Source organism: Scyliorhinus canicula, chromosome 6, assembly GCF_902713615.1.
Source record: "Scyliorhinus canicula chromosome 6, sScyCan1.1, whole genome shotgun sequence".
Taxonomy (NCBI): Eukaryota; Metazoa; Chordata; class Chondrichthyes; order Carcharhiniformes; family Scyliorhinidae; genus Scyliorhinus; species Scyliorhinus canicula.
Genome location: NC_052151.1, coordinates 86,719,116 through 86,730,147, shown reverse-complemented (window position 1 = coordinate 86,730,147; position 11,032 = coordinate 86,719,116). Strand labels below are relative to the sequence as shown.

The 11,032-nt window shown below is 44.8% G+C and overlaps 1 protein-coding gene across 1 annotated transcript; it reads left to right on the top strand.

Moving 5' to 3' along the window:
- Positions 1-5,338: 5,338 nt before the first annotated feature.
- On the top strand, positions 5,339-8,782 carry LOC119967295 (calcium homeostasis modulator protein 6-like). The gene is made up of 2 exons (XM_038799633.1): positions 5,339-5,888; positions 7,889-8,782. Exons 1-2 carry the CDS (start codon positions 5,349-5,351, stop codon positions 8,312-8,314), a joined length of 966 nt encoding a protein of 321 aa, XP_038655561.1. The 5' UTR covers positions 5,339-5,348; the 3' UTR covers positions 8,315-8,782.
- Positions 8,783-11,032: the final 2,250 nt, after the last annotated feature.

The window sequence follows — 11,032 nt, the reverse complement described above, 5'->3', positions numbered from 1 at the left end:
GAGGATGATGACAACCCGCTCTGTGATGAGCTCCGGGCTCTACATCGTTAGGCAATGTCTGGCTCATGGCCACAGTAATACCCTCCACCTGGGAGGTGCCTGCATGCGGCCGTGACACTGCAGCACACGGTCCCGTCGTCTGCCCGGTAGCGGGATGGCGAGGGAGACCCGGGGAGTGAGGGGAGGAGGGACACTCACCTGAGCTCGACCTGCTATCACCCCTCAGGCATACACTGGCGCTCATCTCACACCCCACCCCTGCATGCATCAGACAGAGTGCAGAGGCAGCTTCTGTAGGTGTGAAAGTGATTTTAATTACAAACAGTTCGTACACGTGCCCTTGCCCCTATGACTAATCTATGCCCTGTACCCATGCCAACTTACTCAGTGTCTAATTTTTTGGCCTTAGGGGCCCTATGACTACATCCAAGTCCTATGACTACATCTAGGTGGATCCCCAGATGGTACAGCAGAACTGGAGGTGGACTCCTGTGATTCCTGCCCTGTGACTAGGGTCCCCTTTGGCGTGCGTTTCCTGGGATGGCCCGGCCGAGATGGGCCAGGCTGTGGCTCGGGCGAGCGGGCCAGGCTGTTCTGCCCATTGCCCAGCTGATGCACCTGAGACGGAAGGTGGGGAGTCCGAGGTGTCGCGGTGTTCCAGGACATTCCCGACAGGGGAGGACCCGGAACGGGCCCCAGCACCACCTCCTCCCTCGGATAGCCCCCGGGCCTCTCCATGGGGCGGAGATGCGAAAGGATCCAGCACCCGACGCACCCCGTGCACCTGCCGCTGCCAGTCCTGGAGGGCCGCCCTGGTATCAACAATGGTCAGCAGGTTTGCAGCCATGGAGCTCAGGGAGTTGGCCATCTCTGTCTGTGTCTGGGTGACGCCGGCCAACACCTGTGCAATGGCGCCGATGTCCTCGGCGATGGCCTGCTGAGACTGGGTCACGGCGTTGAGCGTCGCTGCGATCTGCAGCTGGCTCTGGCTCATGGCTTCCTGTGAGAGGGCAGCTATGTCCCAGGTCACGCATGCCGGCTGCACGGAAAACCCCAGGCCTTGCATACTGCGACCCATGTCTGGCACCATTGCACCCATTACCTCCACCGCAGACGCCACCCGTGTGGTTTCGGCCTGGGTTGCACGCATGATCGGCACCACTCCTTGCTCTTGCACACCGGTGGACTCCTCCATCTGCATCTGCAGGTGCTGCAAGCCGGCCATCACCCACTTCGATCGTCCCTGGTTTCGTGACTGCATCAGGTCTATGCGTGGGTGTGGCTACTCCAGGAACCCGGGACCCGTCTGGACGGCAGATGGTTGCTTGCACCGGGCTGCCCTCCGACCGTCCGGCCCCTCGGCTGCTCCTACCTTCACCTGCTGTACCGGAACGGCTGTGTTGTGCGCACCAGTGAGTGTACCAGAAGCCTCATCGCTAAAGTGCCCAACCGAGGTGAGTGTCTCTGCAATGGTGCAGGGTGTAGGAGATAGCAGTGGCGTAATGTTGAGGTCCTCATTGGACCCGAAGTCCGGGGTCCCCTGGGGTGGTGTTTCCTGTCCGTCTGACCCCTGTCTTTGGGTGTCCTGGGTGGTTGTGTCCTGTGTGTCAGTGTCCTCTGTGTGGGTGTCCTCTGTGTGGGTGTGTCCTGTGTGTGGGTGTCCTGGGTGGGTGTGTCCTGGGTGGGTGTGTCCTGTGTGTCACTGTCCTCTGTGTGGGTGTGTCCTGTGTGTGGGTGTCCTGGGTGGGTGTGTCCTGTGTGTCACTGTCCTCTGTGTGGGTGTGTCCTGTGTGTGGGTGTCCTGGGTGGGTGTGTCCTGGGTGGGTGTGTCCTGGATGGGTGTGTCCTGTGTGTCAGTGTCCTCTGTGTGGGTGTCCTCTGTGTGGGTGTGTCCTATGTGTGGGTGTCCTGGGTGGGTGTGTCCTGTGTGTGGGTGTCCTGGGTGGGTGTGTCCTGGGTGGGTGTGTCCTGTGTGTCACTGTCCTCTGTGTGGGTGTCCTCTGTGGGGGTGTGTCCTGTGTGTTGGTGTGTCCTGGGTGGGTGTGTCCTGGGTGGGTGTGTCCTGTGTGTCAGTATCCTGGGTGGGTGTATCCTGTGTGTCAGTGTCCTGGGTGGGTGTGTCTATCAATTACGATGAGTAGAGAGTAGAGTGTAATCGAGGCTTTATTAAGCAGAGATGTGGAGCCTCCCGCAGCTGCTGCCGAAATGTCTGCAGCTCGGAGAGCCCACACATTTATACTCCGCCTACTGGGCGGAGCCAGCAGGCAGGGAACTACCCACGTACCTGTAGTGCAGGGGCCTTACCGTAATACCTTCGTATGCAGTATATACAATAAAACAGTGGTGACTACCACATATCATTGATGAGGAAAATCTGAGACTTGGGATGACAGCAGTTAGAAAGTGTCGCCTGTTTTCAGCTGTGAATATTGGAAATGTGGCAGCTACTGTATTCAGATACTGTAAGTATTTTGGCCTGCTATTTGCTTATTGGAATGTTTATCTTGAGGAATGTTTGTCAGATCTCATTCAAATTTATTTAGAAATAGAACGGTCCATCCTTTCTGGAACCTTCTATCATGATTTCTTCCCCTCTCAAAGACTCAGAATTTATTGGTGGGGGGGGGGGGGGGGGGGGGGGGGGGGGGGGATACAGAATTGGTCTGTGGGAGGGATCGGGCTGAGCAGTAAGCTTTCCCTTGAAGAATGTAAAAAAAGTCGAAAATGCAGTTTGCTGGGCCTCTTCTGGCTCTTGATCCAGCTGGCAGGTTTAGCCTGGCGAGAAAAATCCCTGGTTAGGCCTCCAGTTAAAGTAGCAGCTCAGACTCTAATGATATCATTGGAGTCCGATTTGATATTTAAATAGGACCCTGCCAGTTTTGGGCTTGTTGACTACGCAACATTTTTAATTGTAATCGGTCTGGTTAGGGTGGAAAAGGAGTAGATAAGTCTTCCACTACATTTTATCCATCCCCCTCAGTGAAGGAAGGAAGTCCCATTTGGCCCTTGTTTAGCCTCCCCACAGTGCATTATGGCTGTGTTATGGGTCAGCATAGAGTATGCTGGCTTCATGCCAACTTTGCTTCCGGGATTGGTGGTGGGGAGGGGGGGAGGGGGGAGTGACATTGGCGAGCCATTCACGTTCCAATATTATTCAGACCATAGTATCATAGAAACATAGAATCGTAGAATCTACAGTGCAGAAGGAGGCATTCGGCCCATCGAGTCTTCACCGGCCCTCGGAAAGAGCACCCTACTTAAGCCCACACCTTCACCTTATCCCCGTAACCCCACCTAACCTTTTTCGATACTAAGGACAATTTAGCAAGGACAATCCACCTGACATGCATATCTTTGGTCTATGGGAGGAAACCGGAGCACCCGGAGGAAACCCACGCAGACACGGAGAACATGCAGACTCCACACAGACAGTGGCCCAGGCCGGGAATCGAATCTGGGACTCTAGAGCTGTGAAGTAACAGTGCTAACCACTGTGCTACCATGCTGCCCATTTTAGGCAAGGAGAATACATTTAGTTTATATTATACATATTCGTATTACTTCCATGGTGCATTTCAAATAAACACTTCACAAAATCTATATGATCAGTCTCATTACTGTTACTAATAAATCTCACTCCTAATATTTACCCAGGATGGCAACTTTTTATATGAACACGTCAAAACCTCAAGGGATTCTTCATTATTTAAAAACTTCATGAGCTAAGTATGTTCTCATTTTAAGGACTTTAAGGAGATAGTTTCCGTCGATCTTAGCTTCGGCCAAAAATGAAAATAATAAATGAATGAAATTGTATTTTCGATTCAGGAGCAGGGAATGATCCATCAGGCAGGACTTACTCCACTCACTTGATGCAACATGTGGATTTACAGTGAACCGTGGAAGGTTCTGGATGTTTCAGACAGAAGTTTTACTTGAACTTTACAACTAATGAAATTCCTATCAAACAATTTTGAAAACTAATCAATTTCCCAACATTCATTATCCATTCATTTTTCCCTTTTGCGGTCCACTGCCCATGAGCTTTCCACTAGTTAATTTTAATTGATGGAAAATTGTGCACTGAGGAAAAGAAATGTAAAATTTTGCTCGTTGTGTTGTTCACTCAGGGTAAGCCTCAATTAACCTATAATTGTCGAGCCAGCGATTCTCACCTTTGAGAATTAGAACTCATAGAATCTCTACAGTGCAGGAGGAGATCATTCAGCCCATCAAGTCTGGACTGACCCTCTGAAAGAGCACTCTACCCAGGTCCACTGCCTTGCCCACCACGCCCTATCGCCATAACCCTGTATCCTAACTTGCATATCCTTGGGCACTGAGGGCAATTTAACATGGCCAATGTACCTAACTGCACATCTTTGGACTATGGGACGAAACCAGACCACCCGGAGGAAACCCACACAGACAATCACCCAAGGCTGGAATTGAACCGGGATCCTTGGCGCTGTGAGGCAGCAGTGCTAACCACTGTGCCACCATGATGATCTAATTGTCACCTGTGTAAAGAGTTGGTCATGTAAACCATCCTCCAGCCTAACCATTTATCATGACTCGCTGTTTTCTGTCCTTACAAGCCAATTTTCGTTATCCAACTGGATACTGACCCTCTTATTCCTTGAGCCTCAATATTGTTAACCGGAATTCTATGTTGTACATTGTCGAACACTTTTAAAAATACCATAGACAAAATCCACTGCAGCCTTTCCATCAATTTCTCTGTTACTCAGTAAATTCAGTTAGGTGAGCAATATACCTTTTATAGATTTGTGCGAGTTATTCTTAAGTAACTCAAACCTCTCCAAGTTTCTGTTGATTTTTTCCAACTAACTTTAACCAGAAATAAAATCACTGTTAAAATGACGACGCATAAAAATATTTAAGCAATCAACCTTCCTCCTGCCGGTTACAAAAGAAAGCTTTTTAATTTTTCCGAAAATTGATCTAAAAGATCGTCTTGTTCCACTAAGTGATTCTATATAAAACCTGTTCAAGCGATGGGCAGCTCAGAAATACGAATAGAGGTCTGTGAGGGTTACCACAGTGTGTTGGGAGCATCAGCAGCTGCTAAACCCAGAGCTACAATATCTTCTGGTACTTACACAGAGTTGGGTCTGGAGCCAATTATCAAAGGGCTCTTTTGGCAGGCACATTACACTGTGCAGTACTTTCCTTTTTAATTAGATTTGGTTTCATTTCTCAACCCCTTTCCCATAAATGGTCATCACCCGTGAATACTTGATATAAATTATTTACAGCGTGCTCTCAAAACGTCTGAAAGGAAGTTGCATCAACAGTCATTTGGTTGTAGTGTGCATACTGTAAAGATGGAGAAATATAGGACGGTGCTGAATTTAGTGCTCAAGCAGCATGCTACCCTAGGATACGGCTTTCTGGCCTTACTAACAGCTGGGGGAGAACAACTGTTCTCTGTTGTCGTTTTCAGCTGTCCCTGTAACTCATGGAACTTTGCCTACAGCATGGTTTTTCTTTTCATCCCAGCCCTGGTGTTATTTTTACTGGGATACTTCATAAGCAACAGAACCTGGAAGCTATGTACTGGCTGTTGCATTAATCAAGCAAGGCATTGCCCGAAAAGAATCCTCTGTCGTGGCATAAAGATTTTTGTGCAAATCACAGTGGGTGCTTTAGTAGCCCCCATAACATGGATTTCTGTTGCTTTGCTGAACGGCACTTTCTATGAATGTGGTATGTCCGGCTATTACAGTGAGCATCTCTTAAAGGCAATCTGCAATAACAAATCCAATGACTGTCAGTCCAATCTTTATAAACTGCCTTGTCGTCGTACAGCATTGCCTCTGTCCACCCAGGAAGATATTCGTGTTACCCTGTTTGCGCACTCTCAGGTAAGACATACTTTGGATGACATAAGTTAGTCACTACATAGTCACTATATTTTCTTCTGTGCCAAATTATGTGAAAACTTTGCTTTTACATTTAGCTGAAGAGAAATATACATTTATAACATTTGACATTACTATATATATATATTTACAACAGCAAATAGAATGCATGAGAAGACTAAGTGATTTGGTACTCAAGGCTAATACTCAACATAAGGGGCGTGTCTGAGAAGGAAACATGTCTCAACCTGCCCTGAAGAAAATTGGATGCCTTAATTTTGGTTTGGCTAATATCCTGTCAGAGAGTAAGATAAATCCTATCGTATTCGCCACTCTGGTCTGGGATGAACATTAATTGGAGGATGCTTATTGTTTTTTGCCATTTGGCACATTCCAATGTAAATTAACGTGATAGCTAGAGCGTCTTTGAGTTCATTCTGTTTTTGGCATGAATTCTTCATAGCTAAAAATGTACTCTTTGGGTGAAATCCAAAGATTAAGAATTATCTTGAATTTGTGCATGGTTGCATATTGATACTTAATCACTTCTATTCAGGCAAAGGCTCAGTACATTTTCAGGAAATGCACTCAGCAAAACCACATTATAAATGGAATACATTAGCCTCGTGCCTATTATGTCAACTGAGAAAAACGGATATCAATTTCCCATCCCCAAGTAATACTAGGTAAATTATTAATAAAATCAGAAAATGCTGGAAATATTCAACTGGTGAGACCTATTGCAGTTTCAGCTTAATTTTGATTAATATTGATGACTGTGGTAACAATATGTGTTACATTAAGATGTTCAAGATGAAAAGCATTTGGGTAAACAGGCAAGCAGGCCAGATTACGAATTGCAATACCCATCTGGAATTTGTATTTAGTGGCATCAGATTATGGAACGAAAGGGCCAAATTAACAGACCAGAATAAAAGGCCACTTTATTTGCTGTGGTCCTAGGCACCACTACTAATTCTTCTATTCCACTAATTTAAAAAAGCCTGTGATTCTTCCCTGTCACTATGCCACCACTTGTCCTCAATTGCAATTTGATGCGGTGTCTTTAATTCTTCAAAATAGAAAAGTCAGTTGTTGTACTGGCTGTTTCTGATCTGCTGCCAGGCTCTTCCTGTCTGTTCCTTTCCTAAATTTGGAATTGTAAAAAAAATGGCAGAAGATTGCATTTCTGAAGTAATGGGAAATATATGTTAAGCAGAATTTTCAGGAGTTACCAGATGTGAGTTCATTTGAAGCATACCTGTGTTGAATTTCAATGATTCCACCAGAACTAATTTCAGAATGGTTGTATTTTCTTTTCAAGCCAGGCTTGTACATGTACAAACTTTAAGTTTGAGCCTGGTTCTATCATGCATTGTACCTCACAGTTCATGCACTTGCATAGATTGCACAGTTTAAACAAGTTGGACATTTTAAAATCCTTTTATTAAACATAGAATACAATTTCAGAATCACTACAATTAGACTTCTTGCCTTGGTATCATAATTTTTATCCATAGATCAAAAAATAAATTCCACGCCTCTGCACTTGTAGGGGCTCTGTGATCCTCCCTATCAATTTTTATCTTTCAATTCCAGTCAGGAGTGCCGTAACACCTCATGCTTTACATTTTGTCAACTTCAATCAGCAGATTGAATTGTTTAATTTGATAGAGTTGAACCCCATATAGAACATAGAACAGTACAGCACAGAACAGGCCCTTCGGCCCTCGATGTTGTGCCGAGCTATGATCACCCTGCTCAAACCCACGTATCCACCCTATACCCGTAACCCAACAACCCCCCACCCCATAACCTTACTTTTTAGGACACTACGGGCAATTTAGCATGGCCAATCCACCTCACCTATCCATCTCACCTTTGAGAATTAGAACTCATAGAATCTCTACAGTGCAGGAGGAGATCTATGTGGAGACTATTGCTGATTGAATGCATTGTGTATGGTGAGAATATGAAGTGCATTTATGTTTTCTTGCACATAGGTGATTGGATGGAGCCTGATAGCAGCCATCACGGTTTTCACTCTGGCCTCGACCTGCATTGTACGTTGCTGCTCTCCTGTCAGCTTCCTCCAATTGCAGTTTTGGAAAAAGTACAAGGAAAAGGAGAATGAGCTGTTTGAGCAGAAATCAGCCGAACATGCCAAACAACTGGCGGAGCGAAATCTGAAAAGCTTCTTTGAATCCGAAGGGCCAAAGGAGATCAAAACCCCAAGCAGGGTAGCATGGGAGGAGATTTCCCTGCTATACACTTTCAGCAAAAATGAAGAGTATTACAGCACAATACACAAATATGCAGAAAGAAAGGCAGGTGACAACCATGCATCATCCTCTACGATCAACATAGATGTGCCTGCTGTACTGGACTTTGTTGATGGTGTTAAAAGTTCTGTTGACACACATGTTTGAGAATGCTCAGGCAACAGTAATTTCAGTGTTTCTACGCCATGCCCCCTTGCCTGAAGTAAGTTGTGTTATTATGCTTGCTCATCAAAATTACGTGGCAATATTTATAGAAGATTTATCTTATTAGACAAGTATGGGCACTTTTACAACATTATTTTTATTACATTTTATATATTTTATACACTTGTACACAAACTCTTTTATTGAGAGTGTGAGTAGGGCATTGTGTTAATGAATAGCTTTGCCATCTGATGGAGGTTGGTTCTGACGCCTGACAGAGAGGAGCAGGTCTCTTCTGTCTAGTGGGTTGTGCCATGAAATACGCTGACGGATCTGATAGGGTATCCGGACTTGAAACATCAGTTAGTGGGGTGTATTGTTTGGTTTTTGGAATGGTTTGAGGAGTCACGTGAAACTCCAGTGAGAGTAACAAGCCCAATTGTCATATAACAACTATTAAAGACTATTTATTGAATTAAAGAAAAGATAACTATAAACAGAGAGGATTACAATGCTGTAGGACAATTAAGTATATAAACCACTAAACACACACACACACAGTTTATGTGGCGTACACCTGGTTCCAAAATATACCTAGGTCCCTGAACACCTTAAGATTTCCCCTTTTTCCAATCAACATCCAAATTAAATAACTCTAGAAATCAAATCCAGCTTACAGTTACCACACAATACAGGGCAGATAACCAAATCCAGCTTACAGTTACCACACAATACAGGGCAGATAACCAAATCCAGCTTACAGTTACCACACAATACAGGGCAGATAACCAAATCCAGCTTACAGTTACCACACAATACAGCGCAGATAACCAAGTCTGATAAACATCTTTTCCTGGTCCAGTGGCATCAGGGGTGCTAGGGTACAACCAACTCAGCGTCCGACCACCCTGGGGCCTCTGATTGTTTGGGAGACCCCCCCCCCCCCCCCCCAGTGCAATTACGTCTGGCCCACATTTGTGAAAACCAGTGCTAAATGGTGCCACGACGAGGTCTTCTAGGCATGGGTGTTCGATCCCGCACCTTGGCATACTCTGGCACAGACATATTGAAGTGAGGGTTAACTGCTCACTTGAGTACGCAAATCTGGATCCAGCCCAGTGAGGGTGAGATTCAGATCTCATTAGATCTCGCGAGGCATCCCGAGTGCCATAAATCTCCCAAGAGGCCACTCGCGAGATTTAACAGCCACATCATATCACCGAATTGGACATGGCTAGGCCGTAGGTTCACACCCTTATTCTGTAGATACATCGCCAAATTTCCTCAGTATGTAACACACGGACTAAAACGTAAGCCAATGAACTAATTGATACATTGCCAAATAGTGATTGTTAGAATAGTATCCCTAAATTACACAATTGCCTAAATTAATATGACAGTGTAGACTTTATTCATGGGAGGCTATTAGTAGTTTGGGTGGGGAAGAAATTTCTCTTTGGCAGGAGCCAACTGAAGTCAATTGAAATGAAAATGGGGTCGCACGGTGGCACAGTCGTGAGCACTGCTGCCTCACAGCTCCAGGGACCCAGATTCAATTCCAGTCATGGGTCGCTGTCTGTGTGGAGTTTGCATGTTCTCCCAATATCTGCGTGGGTTTCCTCCGGGTGCTCCAGTTTCCTCCCACAGTCCAAAGATGTGCAGTTTAGGTGGATTGGCCATGCTAAATTGTTCAAAAGGTTAGGTGGGATTACTGGGTTACAGTGATAGGGGGGAGGCACAGGCTTAAGTAAGGCGCTCTTTGCAAGGGGCTGTGCAGACTCGATGGGCCGAATGGCCTCCTTCTGCACTGTAGTGATTCTATTCTATTACAATCAAAGAGAAGTTGAAATGAAAGCTGATTCTCTATTGGCTGAGACACAATGACCATTGTAAGAGACTCAGTTTGAAGCTATAGAAAAACCAAAAATATCTTGGCTCAAATGTTCAAAAAGGGTAGGCCTAGGAAATAAAATGTGGCCTAAATCGGTTAGCACTTTTCACTTTTCCTGGAATCTTTTACCTCCTTCAATTAAGTTCAATTAAATTTTATGCTGAACTGACGTTTTGTAATGATACAATTTTACTGAGAGAAAACTGGATTGTTCATTAACATAGTGTTATTATTCACGTATTAAGTCATAACTTCAAGGTACAACAAACTTATAAACATTCTATTTTAGATAGGAACATCAGTAACCATGAGAAAAAAAACTTATTTTAATAGATATCTATATATTTATAATTCAAAATAGATTTTTAGTTTATCAGATGGAGCCTTAAAGATCATAATGTTGGCTCAGATCTTGCTCAGATCTGCTCCCACTCTCCCCCTATATTTTCACCACAAACATAAACAAATTTGCCTCCGCCACTTCCAGTGACCTTGTGGCAGCAGAGTGGGAGCTGCTCTGAGGGAATTTCTGGCCATAATGCCAATTTAAACTTAAAGTTTTAACATTAGTTAATATATTCTTATTTTTCTCAACCCTTCATAAGCTGGTACCTTGTTATTTTGTCAGAGGATAAGGTAAAAATGACAAAAGTATGAGAACAGAGCCTAAAATCAAGTTTGTCTTGTAATATAACTATTTGATTTGTTAATCTGTGACATTATGAATAAAGAAGGTAAATCCAGTCTATATTTATTGAAAAAAAGTGTATTGGGTTGCCTGTGCATTATAGAATATGTTTACATGTTTATTTGCATTTCATTGTCTATTC

Coding starts and splice junctions, on each gene's coding strand:
- LOC119967295 (XM_038799633.1), top strand. CDS start 5,349: ATGGAGAAATATAGGACGGTGCTGAATTTAGTGCTCAAGCAGCATGCT. Junction 5,889..7,888: donor CCCTGTTTGCGCACTCTCAG/GTAAGACATACT, acceptor TCTTGCACATAG/GTGATTGGATGGAGCCTGAT.